The sequence below is a fragment of the Perca fluviatilis genome, chromosome 22 (genome assembly GCF_010015445.1).
Source record: "Perca fluviatilis chromosome 22, GENO_Pfluv_1.0, whole genome shotgun sequence".
Lineage (NCBI taxonomy): Eukaryota > Metazoa > Chordata > Actinopteri > Perciformes > Percidae > Perca > Perca fluviatilis.
Genome location: NC_053133.1, coordinates 5,805,369 through 5,823,849, shown reverse-complemented (window position 1 = coordinate 5,823,849; position 18,481 = coordinate 5,805,369). Strand labels below are relative to the sequence as shown.

The 18,481-nt window shown below is 44.0% G+C and overlaps 1 protein-coding gene and 1 long non-coding RNA gene across 2 annotated transcripts in view; one reads left to right on the top strand and one right to left on the bottom strand.

Annotated features, from left to right (window-relative positions):
• Positions 1-1,950: 1,950 nt before the first annotated feature.
• On the top strand, positions 1,951-17,427 carry LOC120552294. Its single transcript, XR_005637982.1, has 3 exons — positions 1,951-2,011; positions 2,231-2,283; positions 17,318-17,427. It is a non-coding gene; the product is annotated as an uncharacterized LOC120552294 (long non-coding RNA).
• Positions 6,223-18,481, bottom strand: part of reck (reversion-inducing-cysteine-rich protein with kazal motifs) — a 66,747-nt gene continuing 54,488 nt past the window's right edge. The window contains exons 20-21 of the mRNA XM_039790206.1: positions 17,312-17,467; positions 6,223-6,949 (exon numbers count right to left, since the gene is read on the bottom strand). Of these exons, the coding sequence (XP_039646140.1) occupies positions 6,728-6,949; positions 17,312-17,467 (378 nt within the window). The 3' untranslated portion in view covers positions 6,223-6,727. The remainder of the gene's footprint in view (positions 6,950-17,311; positions 17,468-18,481) is intronic.

The window sequence follows — 18,481 nt, the reverse complement described above, 5'->3', positions numbered from 1 at the left end:
GCACATGGAAGTAGTTCTTTTGTAGATTATGGTGAACTTGTGTGTGTTGTAGCAGTGCTTTGCTATTGAGAATGAGGTAGCGTTCGCTAGCGTTAGCCGCTAGCATGCTAACGATTGCGGTTAGCCAGCTCGTTTCGGCTTGTGACGTAGAAAGCCGTGCAGATTTTGACCAGCTCACCCGGAGACTGAAGGCAGGACACATTCAGAAACCGTATCTTTGCAACTTTGCAACTTTTGGGGTTGCGCGGTGAGAGAAAACTATTTCCTATGGAGCACCGGTCAGAACAAGACCGGGAGCAATTAGAAAACACTAAGCTAAATAATTGCTAACTCAATATCTAGAAAACTGATATAATGTGTTTATTTCCAACAATGTAATAGTTCCACCTTTTGGCTTTTCACATCTTTTTTTTTCCAAATATTGACATCATCATCCTAAAAGGAAGCAGAGAAGCGAACCAGCTGGGGAAAGTTCCTGACTGACCTAGTTAATGGCCCTGACGCACCAACCCGATTACCGGCCGTCGGACAGTCTGGCGAGGTCGGTGACTCGGTTGCCATGCCCTGTAGTACACTCATCCGTGCTGCCCCGAGGATTTGTCAATTGTGATAACGTTGGTGACCCCGTGACCTTTTCTCTAGCACCACCATGCAACTACACCTGACTATTTGGCACTCCTTTCAGCCTTAGCTGTTCTTAGTGTTGACTGCTATTTACTATTGCTATTAATTGGATTTCTTTATTTCTTTGTGCTGTTACTGCAAACAACCCAAGTATAAATAGATACTCAATCAGATTCTCCTATCCTTGAAGGTTAACATTGAGATTACAAAACGTTGGAAATAACACTTGAATAAGTCAATCTTCACCCACCTCCTACTGAAAGCTGCGCGCTCTCTAACTTCTGTTTTTAGTTTTCAGAATGTCAAATAGATCATCAAATATACCACAGCAGAGAAACTGCATCAATAAAATATTTTCTATGTGAAGAAGACTTTATTGATTGCGAGGGGAAATTCAATTTTTACACTTGCACCAACAGGACACATGCATTAATGGAGAGACGTCAGAGCGAGACTCTTCATGGACGGGCCGTGGCCTCTCCTGCTACAAGTCCAAAATCCGTACCTGGTCCAGACGGGGACTTGAACCAGCGAACCTGACAGACTGAGCTGCTGCCGCCACTCTGCTCTCCAACTTGGCACACAAAGAAAGGCCTCCTTCTTATCATCGTCAAATGGGAACATTCAAAAAGTCATTAGGAGCAAAGGAAAGGCCCGTGTGGATACTGGCCTCAATAACAGTTGTGTTTGGTTGGTAACAGGTCACTGGGGGATTCATTAACCCTTGTGTTGTATTCTGGTCAACCATGCACTTGTTGTCCTTCTGGGTCAAAAGTAACACTTTTTTTTTTATATTTTTGACACATTTTCTGACGTTTTTGTCACTTTTTTTCGTCACTTTTTTCAATGTTTTAGTCATTTTTTTTTCGCAGTTTTTTTCAATGTTTTTATCACTTTTTTCCTACGTTTTCGATGCTATTTTTCCACTAACACCAACTTATTACCCATAGTTTTACATTTATTTTTGGAATTCATGTTCAACAAATCTCATTTATAGGAGATTATACCTAATTTTGAAATGATGAAGGATTTTGACTCATATTAGAGGAACGTATGTGTATGTTTGGTAGAGAATCAGACATGTGGATGTCAAAGTTTAGTCAGGTTATGAAACCATTTCAATTTTTTCAAATGCTATAAAATTGAATACCCACAATTCAATGAAAGTAGTAATCGAGTAATTTGGTTAAAAAGAAACCCATATTTCTAAAATAGAAGTTTTGAAAACGAGTCAAATTGGACCCGAGGACAACATGAGGGTTAAAGCATGAAGAAACGTAACAAGGCAGACTTTAAACTCCCCTGAGAGAATGTGGCTTTTAGAATCGTGCACGTCAGCCACGGAGAGCCAGGAGTTGACAGAATCCCCGACAGCAGCTGCTCTCTGGTAAAGGACGGTTTCTTTTGGGAGATGTTCAGAATGAAATCAAATCTCATGTCTTTGTGTTAAGTATGTGGTTAGCTTAGCTTAGCATAAAGGTTGGATCAAGGGGGTGCTGCGATGCTGAGCTGCGTTGAAAACACATTACAAACTTTCTTGGTTGTGGTATTGCTTTTTTTTATATTTCATGAGATATGCGACCTCTTTCTTCCAATTCTTTTACAGAGTCAAACACAGTGGAAACACCCAGGGGAGCCTCATAAACCATGGACAATTTGGTAAGAGGAATTAACACTTTATAAGGGTTATTAAAGGTTTATATGCTCAGGACAGGTGACTGCTTTAGTTACACTGCATCACATCAGATGGACAGACAGGAGAAATGAGCATCCTGCTTTAAGTTCGTTCCCTGCAGGTCGGCCATGTTGGCTGTAAAACATCCACAAAGCATCACAATATATGAATGGTTTGACATTTCGGTAGATTTGCAGATTAGATTTCTCTCTGAGAGTGAGACGAAGAAGATGGATATCAATCTCATGCCTGTGTGTTGAATATGGAAGCTGGACACGGGACATACGTAGCTTAGCTTAGCACCGAGACTGGGGGGAAAGCAGGGAGAAACAGCTAGCCTGGCTCTGTCTAAAGTTCAACCATATACACCTACCACCACCTCCAAAGCTGAGCTTAAGCCCCTCCCCCAAAAAAACAATCACAGCCAGCGGGCACAGGGGTCGGAGGGTTAGGGTTAGAAAGAAATACCATGATATTTCATCACGTGTTGTCTACCCTGGAACATGCAGCTCATTACACAGTCCTTCCAGAAAAGTTGTTTTGTGATTGTTGCGGGCTAAAATCCTTGATTATGCGGCACGTTTTCTTAAAAAATGCGATAGAATATGCGGGATATTTATGCAATTTTATGCGATGAAATTGCAGGAACTTGCAAAAACTGCAGTTTGATGAAAAAGAGAAAAAAAAGTGATTTGATGACATAATGACGTCACTTCATAACGTTCCCATGGCAACAGGGGGAAATGGCTGCTCTTGTGTGAAGTAAACACAACATTTTTCAACTTTCTGCTAAGATATACGTGACTGTTTTGCAACGAAAATGCAGGGATTATGAAATCATGCAAGCCCCGCATTTTTTTCGCGGAAATCGGCAATTTTTGTGGCGAAAGTGCGGCTTATTTGAAAAAATGCGGCCCCCGCATAAATATGCGGACTTGGATGATTATGCATTGAATTATGCGATCGCATAATCACGTTTTTCTGGAGGGACTGATTACAGAGCACGTCGTCTCCAAGATCTGCCGGATGTAGCCATCAAATGTGACGCTGGTCGTCATCTCGACACGAAAAGAGAGAGAGCGCTTGATGGAGCTACTGTTAGTTAGCTAATCGATAAAAGAAACTTTGTCCGCATATAGCTCCAACAAGTACCCCCCTAAAACTCTAGATAGCAGATAAAGGGTGATTACTTTTTTAGGGGAAGGGAAGTAACCCAACAAGTGTACTGTACTGGGGGTGGTGATGGCGCAGTGGATATGACGCATGCCTTTGGTGTGAGAGACTTGGGTTCGATTCCCACGGCGATACATCAACCACTGAGCAAGACACTTAACCCCTAGTTGCTCCAGAGGTGTGTGACCTCTGACATATATAGCAATTGTAAGTTGCTATGGATAAAAGCGTCAGCTAAATGACATGTAATGTAACCCAAACCACCATCTTTCTCTAAAGTTAACTAAGTCGTTTTGGTGCCTAAACCTTTTTAAATCGTGACTGTTACGCCTAGGTAAGAGGACGGAAAACACTCTGTGAGTTGGATTTCCTGCCACCACTAGGGGGCGCTCATTTATGAAACATTCATGTGGGTCGTATTAAGGCCCGGACACATAAAGCCGATAATCGGCCGTCAGACAGTCTGGCGAGGTCGGTGACTCGAGTCTGTTCGGTGTTCCGTGCCTCCATTTTGGCCGATTTGACACGTATAATCGGGTTTAGACAAAGGACAGATATGGTGGTTTGGAGGACTGGTTGGTTGGTTTGGTCACGTTTGAACTTTGGACAGAGACAGGCTAGCTGTTTCCCCCTGCTTTTATGCTAAGCTAACCGTGTCCAGACACCAGCTGCATATTTAACACACAGACATGAGATCGATATCCATCTGAATATCTAACTTCAGAGAAAAAGCAATGTTCCCAAAAGGCTGAACTATGCTTTTAAATCAAATGAATCAAAGACAACACTTGAAGACATCTTGTAGTAACCAAATTCATGTTGGCTCCAGAGGACAAACACATAATAATATTAAAAATAATAATAATAATAATAATAATACAAATGATAATGGGTGGAGGAGCCGTGGCTACAGAGCTGCCTAGCACAGTAATACTTAATGTTAGAGGAGGGACACTTTGTGCTGGACAGGCAGATAGACACACACACACACACGCACACACACACACACACACACACACACACACACACACACACACACACACACACACACTGAAGTACATTCGGCGTAAAAACACTTCATAATTGTCATCATGCAATAAAGAATAACAGCTATTTAAAAAACAAAACATGGCACATAGGTGATCATTGTCTCAATCATAATCAGATACACATCAAATATAGACATTTCTTAACAAATATAAAGTTATTGCATTTCCATTATTACTTCATATAAGACATTATATGCAAGGCATACTGTGGAAATCTTCTCTACCCAAAGTGAATTGTGGGTAGTGACGAGCTGATTGTCCTTTTGTTACCGAATGGCTTCTGGTTGAGAAGTGCAGACAGTAAGCATCCCTTCTTTAACTGGCCTCTCGGAGCGCTCCGCTCCCACGAAACACGCACACACACAGAGGCAACACGCGCCTGATGATGTCATAGTGATGTCAGCGGGGTTGTATATAAACCTCAGACAAAAACAAGCTCATAAAAGTCCATCAAGTTGAATTATGGCAATTCTAGGATCCACTACTAGGGTCTTAAAGTCAGGATATCTAATGTTGACCATTCCTTTTTTTTTTTGTCTTTTTTTTAAATCTCCCTCTCTGACTTTATGAAAAACTAAATGGCTGGAAGTCCAAATCGGACACTAAGCATCTTCCAAAGCAAATGTTTCCACCCGACAGTGCTCTTCAGGGTGTTGTTAAAGCTGCTTAAAGTTAAATTATCATGAGGTACGCAGCTGCGAGCCAGCTAAATAACGTGTCGCGTTCACCGACGCGCAACCATAAACTATAAGCATGAGCGACCTTTCGTGATGTCAGTAATGACAACATAACTGGAGCTCGTCAGCTTCGGGAGCATCAGTGAATGCGCCACGGGCTGCTCTCGGTATCTACCGTGTGCTGATGATAACGGTAAGAGTTGGGAACCACTGGTCTCACACCATCGATTTTTGGACATTTTCATAGACTACGCTGAATTAGTTTATTCATTCAAATGAATGAATCAGAGGAAACGAAAATGAAAGTAACTGTCATTTAAAACCCCTGACGTGGTTCTGAAGTGATGAGTCATGTTTTGGAAAACGCCCCTGACTTGAGTTATATACGGAGCACAGTAACACTGCTACGGTCTTCTGTCATACAGAGAATTACACAGTTGGCCCATTAACCCTTTATCTACATTGTGACTACTTCATCATGTTCTGATATTCATAGTTTCCACGCAGTCTGAATGGTACATGATGACACCACATCAGATTAAGTGGCTGCTGGGTAAAAACAGGGCACAACCTGGGCCCCCCCTTCATATTTCAACTTCTCGCTTTGGTCAGTAGTTACAACCCTTTGTTTCATCTGAGCTGGCTCAGCCCACGAGCACGGCACTAACACTGCTGAGGTTAGAGGTTCAACACTAGGTCCATGTACACCTCACATGTATATACATCCTGCACTGTGCTACACACTACACGCCGCGCTGCACCGTGCGCACACACACACTGTGCTGCTGCACGCTGTGTGCACACTTTGCAGTCTCATCATGTACACACTCCATCTGACACACGGGGGGGGGGGGGGGGAGGGGGTTACACTGAGCAGAGAAGTCTGCCTGCGTGACACCCGTCTTTGTGTGTGAGCGTGCGTAAAAGTGTATGCGTGGCAGAGGGAATTGTGGCTAATTTGTAAGACAGATGTGCTGCCAGACAGCACAGCTGTCTCCCCCCGCCCCCTTCCCCACCCCACCCACCCACACACACACACACACACACACACACACACACACACACAAAGCCTCAGAAGAGGACAGAGTGAGTCATGAAATTTACATTCCCACCTAACAGCTTTCAGAGAGCTGCTGCTGGGACTAGAGGATAAACACTGGTAGGGATGAAGTCACACACACACACACACACACACACACACACACACACACACACACACACACACACACACACACACACACACACACACAAACACTTAATCACACGTCACTGAGGGAGAACCAGTGTGTTGAATAATACTGTTCATACAAAAAAATTCCAGAATAATAGCTTTTGCACCGCCTTGATTGTTTGACACGCAGGTATGCCAATAGGAATGATTGTCGAAAAAAGGCACCGCCGCTGCTGCTTCTTCCTGCTCCATGAGCGGCACACTCACCTCAGGACATACTACCATCCCAGGAAGAGGGGGGGTACTTTGGAAGACTCAAGAGTTAGTGAGGGAGACGCTGGGAGGGGATGATAGGCACTCAGACCTGCTGGAGGACAGGGGCCGCAGCCATGAGGAGGCCCAGCAGGAAGCACAGGCCTGGGGGCAGAGGGGAAGGCCCAGGGCCCCCGGACGAGTGGATGGAGGAGGTCTGGAGCTCAGAATTGAGGAAGGCAGAGAGGGGAACATGGGAGACCAGCGTGGGGCTGGCGTAGTTGATGAGGGAATCAATCTTCTCGGCCTCCTTACTGCAGGCTTCGATCTGGAAAATACAAGAGAGCACGCTGAACCCACTAATTAGTTTTAAAATGCACTCTGGATTTATTATAGGCTGGAAGTCATCAAATCATTGCCATCTACCTTTTATGATGTACTGTGTATGAAAGCATGTCTGTTGTAGATGTTGATGTGTTTATGTCTACGTTGGACCAGGGTTGAACGACAATTCTGAAGAAAAGAAACTTGCAGGGACCAGTATTGTGCATTTTCCAGATCTTTTCCAGATTTCCAGGTCTACTTTTAAGAGGAACTGCTCTTCTCAGAGCACTACAGCGTCATCTAATGCGGGGGGGGGGTTTCAAAGTCTGACACGGTGGTTCCCCAACACTCCCACGCACAGTTTGAAAGTGTTGATGTCATGGTTTACTTTGCCTCTTTGATCTGTATTGTTGGGGCAGCTGATAATAGGAGCTGTTTCCTTCCTGTTTTGGCACTTTAGTGTGAACAGAGCCGTACAGACAACCAGAAAATACTGTTGTGGACACATATCATTCCCACACATATCCATGTCAGATTCCACCAGCTTATTTCAGAAAAAGTTTCCTGACCCTTTTCAAAAGATGGTACTAAGATGGGGCCGTGGGCGGCTGTCATGTCTCGAGCTCCACCTCAACTTTGTTTTGTATATTTTGCTACTTTTCACAACGGGCAGACCCCAGGCTCTGCCCCCTCTGTGACTGGACCCTGAGATAGTGACGGGCAGACCCAGGCTCCGCCCCCTCTGTGACTGGACCCTGAGATCCTGACGGGCAGACCCCAGGCTCCACCCCCTCTGTGACTGGACCCTGAGATCCTGACGGGCAGACCCCAGGCTCCACCCCCTCACAAATAATAATGAGCCTGGCTTAAATCCTCTGCCATCCCATCTGGTTGGGGCTAACTGCATTCTGGGATACTGTTAGCCTGACAAGCCAGACCCACATCCAGATGTTGGGTCTGGGAACTCACCATTGACAGGGCTCAATCCGAGGGGTGGGATAAACGGTTGTCTTTCATATTCCCTCTGCATGTAATAGGATAGCACTACAACCAACCAGAGCAACGAAGAAGGTAGAGGAGCTAGTTGATAGATTCAACTTTTGTCGTATCCGGTCAGCAAAACTCCGAACACATCTTCCTTTTTTAAGAATGATTTCTGTGCCGTTCTTTGTTCTTTTCTCAAAGAAAAGCTTAACTCCAAGTCTTCCAGAAGACCGCTGTTCCCAGCAGCAGCAGCAGCAGCCATAAGCCCCGCCCACCGACTCTATACACGATGTGATTGGCCTGACCAGAGTTTGGTTTTTCCAGCTTGCAAGTCAACGGAGAGTGCCTAGACCCCCCCTGGATGCAAAATAAATTTGCTGCTGCTAGGGTGAGTCTAGATTTCTAGGCCAGGATACTGTGTCAGCAGCCGTAGTATCCCCAATAAAACAGAACACTGCTGCTCATTTGGACTGTACTCGGCAGGATGTGGACAGAATTTTAATTAGAATCATTTTGGTGAATCAATTTTAAAGCTATTCTGTCCGTCATCATTCAGTTTCAGGGTTGTTGGTTCTTCTTTTGCATAAAAAAGCTTTAATTACATTGATAATCCTATTTAAGGAATTGTTTTGGCACTGCCTCCATCAACCCGGGGATGAATATGACTTTACTTCTCACAAAGTTGGAGAAGCAGTTGCCTAGTAACAGCTAAACCTAAAAGCCACAAGAAGACGCTTCCCTTAACTACCATGACCCTTGTTTGTTTTGTGTCTTTTCTTCAGCTGCCTCGTCTGTCTGAATGCCAACATTGTGCCTCTTCATACTTTCGTCAACATTTCAGAAAAGTCACCAACAGGCCCGCTAGTCGCTGTGAATTCTTACACGTTGGGCCAATCAGACGTTAGCCAGACTTTGTCCTCTGGAGCCGGCGCGGCTAAAGAGCATTTGATGTCCGATCCTACAGCTCCTCTGGGAAATGTCCAGAGAAGTTCAGGTTTGCAGTGCGTGTGTAAAAGTTTCAGTCGGACGTTCTCTTGGTCAGCTGCAGCTACAAGCCTGTCTGAATTTGCACCAAGAATTTTGAAGTATCTAAGTATAAATTATTCAATGTAAAAATGTCAGCCCTACAGGTTGGGTTCATTATGGCCTTGAAAGAGTGAAGGTAGAGAAGAACTGCATGTTAAAAATAAAGGTGGGCAAGACTGCTGCAGGGGAATGCAGATATGTTTCTCTTTTCATCCTTACTGAGAAACTAAAATCGCCTAAATAACTTCAGAATAAATTCAGGCAGCATACACAAACCTGTGGCACAAGCAATCCAAGCCACTGAAACACTAACAACTCCCCTTCCATATGCTATGTTTTTACCACACTGACTAGGGCAATGTAGCAGAAACATCTGGGGGAATAAACCTTGCGTATGGTCAGAGTGTTGTTTTTAAGAAGCACGAACCACATCCATCACAAATTATTTATGAGCAAAATGTTGATGCATGGTCCATGTTCACACCCTACGTGACATAAACATGCACTCTGGATCTGGATCAGGAAAAACACAGCTGTGATAAAAAGCTGTGGGACTCTTATTTATACCAGGAGTAAAAGCAAAGGTCTGTGGGTCCGATGTCGATATTCAGATCATATATCCAGACACAGATCACCACTGGAATCAGTCCCTCCAGAAAAACGTGATTATGCGATCGCATAATTCAATGCATAATCAGCCAAAGTAGGCATATTTATGCGGGGGCCGCACTTTTTCAAACACCCCGCACTTTCGCCGCGTAAATTGCCGATTTCCGTGCAAAATATGCGGGGCTTGCATGATTTCATAATTCCCGCATTTTCATCGCAAAAAAAGTCACATATATCTTAGTAGAAAGTTGAAAAATGTTGCGTTTACTTCACACAAGAGCGGCCATTTTCCCCTGTTGCCATGGGAACGTTATGATGTGACGTCGTGACGTGAACATTGAAAAGTAGGGTGCTGGGGGAAATTTTTGCAAGTTCCCGCAAATTGAACATGGAGCTGGACTTGAACGGCCTTCTTTTGACTGAAAGTGCTGCCAAACAACAACTTTTTCTACTCACGAGTTCCATTTCCACTTTCCCCCAGCCTACTGCATTGAAAGGTCGGGTTCGGTTCGCTGGAAAAAAATTCTAAGGTCCGGCAGAAACCGAACCTTGGAACCCCGTCAAAAAGCCCAATAGTCGGCCGAATCGGAACCCGAATCCTGGATTCGGTGCATCCTTAGAAATGAATAGGTTTAGGTACCGAAACCCTAAACGACCAAATGGCCCACGCAGATTTGGGTGCCAGTTAATGTCCCTGACACACCAGGCCGATAATCGGCTGTCGGACAGTCTGGTGAGGTCAGTGACTGGAGTCTGTTTCGGTGTGTTCCGTGCCGTCGTCAATCGGGGGAGCTGTTGGCGTCCATTTTGGCCGACCTGACTCGCTGGGTCGGAGGGCGGGCAGACGGACTCAATGACCAATCTGATTGGTGGAGTGCTAACCTCGGAAATGGCGAGCGGGATGAGCGTGACTAACGCCTCTCAAAATCTGACGAAAATCTTTTAAACTGACCTTAAACGGGAGCTCTAAAAGAGCTAACAGAGCATCAGTTAGCTAGCCTCGTGAGAGCGTCCTGATCTGGCGAGCTCCAGTTTTCCACTCGCAGATCAGTCTGGCTTCTTGAGATAGAGAACATTTGAAGCCGTTCGCCAAACGACCGACCAATCAGCGTTGGTTTTGAGGCGGGTTTAGGTGTGACGCAACGAGAAGCGACTGGCAACAACATGGCAGCTTCCACGGATGAGATGAGCGTAGCTATCGCGCAAATTTTATCCGAATTAGAAAGTATTCCTTCATTGAAAGAAGAGCAAAAAAACGGCACTGGAGGCTTTTCTCGGAGGAAAAGATGGTTTTGCTCTTCTCCCGACTGGTTTCGGCAAGAGTTTGATCTGATTGGTTGATTTGGCCCGTCTATCACCAACATAGGTGGTGCAGTTAGTGACAGTGTGAGCTCCGTGCACGCTCCGACAACTATGCTCAATGCACAATACCCTGACATTAGCTCTCCTGGTGACTATTATTTCAAAATTAAAGTGTGCTGTTGTTTCTGCTGTGCGTCACGTAGTTGATATTTTTATAGGTTTTTATGAAAAATGCCAGTTACATAATTAGGCTGATCTGATGCAGTCTGATGTCTACTGTGTTTAAGATGTAGAAGCAGAACTTTGGAACTGACTTGTTCAAACTGTTCAACTATTCTAATTATTCTTCAGCTCAAAGAGATGTCTGAGCACTCAGAAGGTCAAGGCTCTGTTAATGTGAAGAAGTGCTTTGATGTTGATTTCTGGGATGTTTTCTTCTGACAGAGAATTCATCTTTTTGATTACCTCTTTCAAAACAAGTCTAAGTTTGTTCTTGCAGTTTTACTCTCTCTCTCTCTTCATGTCTTCAACTCTTTCTTCTTTTTCCGTCCATCCTTTTATCCCCCCACCACACAGTATCGGTCTATCTGCAGCTTTTGTATGAAACATGTTCAACGCTTTTGGGCATGAACTGGTTCTGTTCTAAGATTAGATCAGATTGCTACCAGATAGAGCCAGCTGTACTGTGTTTTTAACCCACTTCCTGGCTGGCACACATACACCTCTTCCTATTAGAATAACCTGACACAATCCCCTTTCATGACTTGAGGGTACTATATGAGTTTTTACATCTACAATCAATTATGAGACCCCTTCTCTAAGGCCATAGATAGAAAAGGGCCTCCTGCACACTGGCTGTGTGGCGTGAGTGTGTCTGCTCCGTGGCGTGTCCATTTTTTATTTCGGCTCCCATGTTAACAGGTTAGAGCTTGCACACTGCCTGCGTGACACGCACGTCCCAGGCGCGGCTCGAGCCGTGCCGAAAATGCGTACATTCTAGAAATAGAACCGACTCCTGTTTTTCACGCGACACGCAAGCGTGTTGGAAGCGTTTCCAGGAAAAATAGAATAGGAAAAGATCTTTATATGTCATTTTGACACAAATACATTTAATAAATGACATGTTGATGTTTGAAAGTCTCTAGGTTTTGACATAAATGCAGATATAAATGTAATTAAAAAAATAATAATAATTATCGATTTTCAAATATTGCACCTGTCAATACAGAACGAAATATTCTGTAGCCTATTTTGCCGTCAATACTGCTGTAATAAAATAAGTATATATATTTATGTTTGACATGAAGTATACTACTGCTTGAGCGTTATTTCATTTTATCAATGGGAAACATCCATGTGTCCAGACAAGGCTAGCAGCAGCAGCGCCGCGTCAGACACGTTTCTGGTGTGCAAAGACGTAGAAAAATCCACACAGCCGCCACGCAGCTGACACGCAACAGAAACGCCACGCTCACGCCACGCAGCCAGTGTGCAGGAGCCCTTAAAAGTTCGAGGTCCAGGCTCAGCAGCGTACAGGTCGCTGTGCCTCGCCTCTGAGAACCGTAACTCGGACACATGCTCATTTCCACCACCACACAACTGGAGGCAGCAAGTAACAATACACAGTGCTTATTGAAGATCATTCATTCAGCATCAAACGTGTGATGTGGAGGCAGGCCCTGTACATAATGCCCCCAACCACATCCATGGCTATTTATTCTGGTATCTTTGTGGGCCCTTCTCACATGAGGGCCCTGTATACTCAGTCCCCTCTCCCCCCAGCCCGACGCCCCTAGGTGGGGGGTACACTGGAACCAAAGTGCTTCAACATCGTGCTAGTTGTCTAATGTCTGAACTAGGGACAGATAGGATTATCGGCCCTGGCCCATTATCATCCCTGGCCGATTATCGGGCCGTTTTTTGGCAGTTTCCAGATTATCTGTATCAGCGTTTTATTTGCCTGATAACCAATAAAGTTCCATAATTAAAAAGTGATCTACTTTGGCTCGGCTACAGCTCTGTGTCTGTCCCTCTGCTTTGGTTTCACTCACTTCAGTCTGACTTAATGTCCCCACAACACTATCTGGCTATCTGCTACTGGGGATTATGTTGGAAGTTTCTCATTTATTAAATAATTGAAACATTGAAACAAGGTTTTGTGTTGGAGTCCAAACATTCCAAAATCCTTAATTTTAACTTAAAGATTTTCATTTTCACTGTAAATGCATAACGGTTTCAAATATCGGTTTAAACTACTAATAATTCATTCATAATTCATCCCGGCCGCTGTCAGACTCTACAACACCTGCACCACCCGATAATGTTTTTTTCAGGTCCTGTCTCACTCACCCACCACTCAGCATGGCTCTATGTATATATTTGTTATTATCTGTATTTATATTTTTCCATCTGTATTTATATATTTTTCCATACCAAGTACTTACTTTTTCAATATTATTTATATTATGGTCACACTTAAATATCATTTATATTATGGTTAATTACTTTTGCTGTTATGTAATTACACATTTTTCAATCTAATTTCACGTCAATTACTTACTTACATTACAGTATTTTTTTGCACTATGCCCCCCTCACTTTACTTTTTTTAAATACCTTTTATATAATGCCACTTTACATTCATTCGGTGTTTTTTTTGCACATTGTCTGTTGTTTGCCTGTTGTTTATTTGTTTGTTTGTTTGTTTGTTGGTTTGTTTTTATTGTGGAAAAACTGCTGCTGTAATAAGTGAATTTCCCCATTGTGGGATGAATAAAGTATTATCTAATAATCGTTATCGGCCTAGAAAAACCAGTGTCAGTCGATCCCTAGTCTGAACAGAAGCCTCGCTCACTTTCACGTATGGCACTCATGCTGTTTGAACCTAACATTTCCATAACCCTTTCATCATAGCACAAGTCTGTATTGAATGTTGTCACGTTGACATTCAGGCTGCAGCCGCACAAGGTTGAATACAAACAGAGAGAGATAAATGCATGTCTGGTCCCACCTTCTCTATCGTCTCTGATGCACATCGGAAATTAAATTGGTTTAATAAACCAGGAAACAAGCATGAAAGAGCCAACTAAGTATTTAATGAGATCACATCAGTCTATAAAAAGGTTTCCTCCTCTCATGGTGCAAGGCAAAAGAGGTTAGAAGACGCATGTACAGCCATTATAAGGCCGGCTACACACTGCCTGCGTGGCGTGAACGTGGCGTTTCTGTTGCGTGTCAGCTGCGTGGATTTTTGTATTTACACACCAGAAACGTGTCTGACATGGTGCTGCTGCTGCTGCTGCTGCTGCTAGCCTTGTCTGGACACATGGATGTTTCCCATTGATGTGCAATATTAGAAAATCGATTTTATTTTTTTAAATACATTTATATCAAAACCTAGAGACTTTCAAACATCAACATGTCATTTATTAATATGTATTTGTGTCTAAACGACATATAGACATCTTTTCCTATTCTATTTTGCCTGGAAACGCTTCCAACACGCTTGCGTGTCGCATGAAAAATAGGCGTTGGTTCTATTTCTAGCAGGCACGCGTTTTCGGGGCGGCTTGAGCCGCGCCTGAGACGTGCGTGTCACGCAGGCAGCGTGTAAGCTCTAACCTGTTAACATGGGAGCCGAAATATAAACGGACACGCCACGGAGCCGACATGCTCGGCATAATAACCGGCATAATAATCACACTACCACTCTTTTCCTACATGTCCTGTCCATTCAAAGTGGAAACTAGGGGCCAATCACGCCCAAACTTCAAGATCCATGGTTGCACACATCCATCCAATGCTGATGGGGCATTTTAAACCTTTCAAACTGATGACTAATGACAGATACTGTATGACTTTAAGTTTAGTGTTTTACAGTCTAGGATGGAGTGTACAAAGTGTAAAGTAAATCATGACAATAACCATGTGATTTTAGATAAGTAGCTCCGCCAAGGAGGCTTTATTTTCGGTTCCGTTTGTTTGTCCGTCTGTCAGTAGGATTACAGAAGGACGTCTTCATTAAACTTGGTGGAAGGGAGACGCATGGGCCAAGGAAGAACCCATTACATTTTTGGAGCGGATGCAAATCACGGAGCGGACACACAAATTAGTTTTCAGTTTCGGTAACATTGCGAGATAGGGCGTTTGTGCTGCATTCACAGGGTGTCGGAATGCTATGTGCCAGAGCAAATGAAACATTGGTCTGGTTCCCAGGGTAACACGTATCTAGTCAGAGGCCAGAAGGGAAGTGCTTGAGCACCACCTGGGGTCTATCTGTGCACGTGCCTGGCTAACCCTCAATCAAAGGAAGGTTGCCTTCTGCACAGCTTATATGGAATAAGTGCATGAGAAAAGGAGACAGTTAAGGGGGAAAACCTTTATGAAAAAAAATATTTTAAAAATGGAGTGCAAATGTGTGACTGGTAATATCAAACAGACACAGAAAGGGGCAGATCCAGTAAAAAGGGTGATAGTACTGTAACAGTCAAGCCTTTGTTAATGACCTGCACTCTTTCTACTGTAGATGTGACACTATGGATGGCAGGACAGAATGTGAGGAATGTCCCTGTAGAGCAACTCATTTTCAGTAAGGGCCACACTAGAAAAAGAGAATCACACCGAGGGCCAGACATGTAAAGGCTATTGACGTGCTTTTGTTACTGCTTATGTCACTTTTTTTTTTACATTTTGGTAGCTTTTTTCATCATCTTTGTTGTTTTTCTTCCATCTTTTTTTGTGGCTATCTCAGACATTTGTCACCTATTTGTAAATTTGTTGCTTTTCCGCCATTTTTGCATGCTTTTTGTCGCATTTCTGTTGACATGAAGCCCTGCAAAAGTCATCAAGAGAGTTCCTTAGCCATCATAGAATTTAGCAAATTAAGCAAAACAACCTGTGCAACCTGTTGCACAGCCTGAATATGAAAACTCTGCTTCTGGGGGAATTTCTAAGTCTCAGAGTCAGCAAATCTGCCATATTCTGCTTTGAATGTAATTGCAGTTTCCTGTGTTTTTGGTTTGGCACACAACTAGGCGGGCCAAAATTTATTGGGTACCCAAATTGATATACGGACTGGATCTAAATCTGCAAGGCCTTGAGTTTGACACGTGCTGTAGAGACATCAATGAGGATGATGTTACTTCAAAGTCTTTGTGAACTGCAGCCAAACAGGACCAGTGACCCAGGCCCTCTGAAAGACTAAATGGAGTTTAAATCGTGGATAAAAAAATCAGGCCTGTGCCAACAAAGCTAGGCACAAATCTGCTAACCGATTTCCGGCCTCCGTACCGTGTAAAACCACGGGACGAGTTCTGGCCATCCACCTGAACGTCCCTGTGGCCACGATGCCTGATCCCCTCCACTTCACATATAAATATATAAGCGCGACACTGTGCTGTCTCTGTTACAGTTACCAAACAGCTAAAGGTATGCCAGGGTTCTATTCTAAACTCAGAGAAGACGCGTCGTCCTGTAAAGGCTCGTTGATCTCAAGATCAACACAAGGTTAGTCCTCTGGATCAGAGACGCCCACAGAGGGTCAGTGTCAGGGGAGTGGGTTCTTATTCTCTCTCTTTACAGGCCACTTGAATTTTAGATTTTATTAGGATCCCGATTAGCTGATGCAGAACATCAGCTACTCTTCAGACAAAAACAGCCACATGATATAAAAATAAGAGTATTACTAGCATTATTGAATTGAGTAAGTATGCTGATGACATGGCCTTCTACATTAGGGGAAGCTGCCTATCTGACCCACACCCAGGCCCTTCAAACATTAATCAACAGAGTCAGCCTAGAGAGATCAACGTGGCCGAGACTAAATAATTCATTATCTGCACAAAACAAGGTCTGAAAACAGCCAGCTTCACTTGATGGCCAACATGTTGAAATAGCTCGGTGCACTTCTGGATTCTGGGCTAAGCTTGTCTGAAATTACAGCCCACAGCGACCTTATCTTCTTATGAAACGTAGTGGCCTTAGTGTCAGCAGATTTGACAACTAGTTAACAAATCTATTGTTAAGAGAGTTTTAACTTTTCACCGTCCCTCCTGGTACGGTCACCTAACTGTAGATCTAAGGTTTACGTCAATGGAAAGTAAAATAGTTGTGAAACCCAAAATCTTTTGACCCAACGTGTTGTGCAACACAGCTTTTTATGGCGGTCTAACTGCGTCTTGGTTCTTGTGTTTGATGAGCTGAAGACAATAAAGATTTTGTTTCTATTCTACTCCGAACCACATGGAGACGCTGTTGAGTAAATGTTTCCCAGGGGGCACCTGTGTACCAAATATGATTTAGCAATGTGGTGCTTGATGATGAGCAGTACTTGTTTTTACTACTGACGGAATGATTTGATCCCTCTCATGTTAGAAATACCTACTTATCAGTCATGCATCGTTATGACTTTCGTATATGATTTTGTCTGTGTGTGTGTGTGTGTTACCTGCAGTGGTGTTGGCTGCTGCTCCACCGGAGCAATGAGGACCACCAGCTGGTGGTTGATGCTCAGGTATCCGAAGACGTCGCACTGTGGCACGGAGACATGAAGCCGCAGGACCTGCAGCACGTCGTGGACCGTCACCGGCTGGTTCTTATTTAGCTGCAGCCAGGGGTCAGAGGTCAAACACAGGAGGAGGGATCAGACATACTGCATGTTGGCCACAGTTCAGTCACAGATGGAACCAATAAACCACATCTCATATTATGCTTTTTGGCTTTTTCCCTTTCCTTTATTGTGTTATATATCTTTGTTGTGCACGTTATAGGTTTATAAAGTGAAAAAGCCCAAAGCCCCCCCCCCCAAAGGGACTTACCATCTCCAACAGAAACCACTGTTCACAAACTGCTCCAAACAGCTCTATTGTAGTCCAGCCTTTACTTCAGAGACAAACGTGTAACACACGTTATAATGCTCGCCTAGCTGCTAGCGTGGCACTCCCTCATACTCTGCTTCTGACTGGTTAGTAGTCCTTACCTAGGTACTGTCAGGACACTCCCTCATACTCTGCTTCTGACTGGTTAGTAGTCCTTACCTAGGTACTGTCAGGACACTCCCTCATACTCTGCTTCTGACTGGTTAGTAGTCCTTACCTAGGTACTGTCAGGACACGCCCTCATACTCTACTTCTGACTGGTTAGTAGTCCTTACCTAGGTACTGTCAGGGCACTCCCTCATACTCTGCTTCTGACTGGTTAGTAGTCCTTACCTAGGTACTGTCAGGACACTCCCTCATACTCTGCTTCTGACTGGTTAGTAGTCCTTACCTAGGTACTGTCAGGACACTCCCTCATACTCTGCTTCTGACTGGTTAGTAGTCCTTACCTAGGTACTGTCAGGACACTCCCTCATACTCTGCTTCTGACTGGTTAGTAGTCCTTACCTAGGTACTGTCAGGACACTCCCTCATACTCTGCTTCTGACTGGTTAGTAGTCCTTACCTAGGTACTGTCAGGACACTCCCTCATACTCTGCTTCTGACTGGTTAGTAGTCCTTACCTAGGTACTGTCAGGACACGCCCTCATACTCTACTTCTGACTGGTTAGTAGTCCTTACCTAGGTACTGTCAGGGCACGCCCTCATACTCTGCTTCTGACTGGTTAGTAGTCCTTACC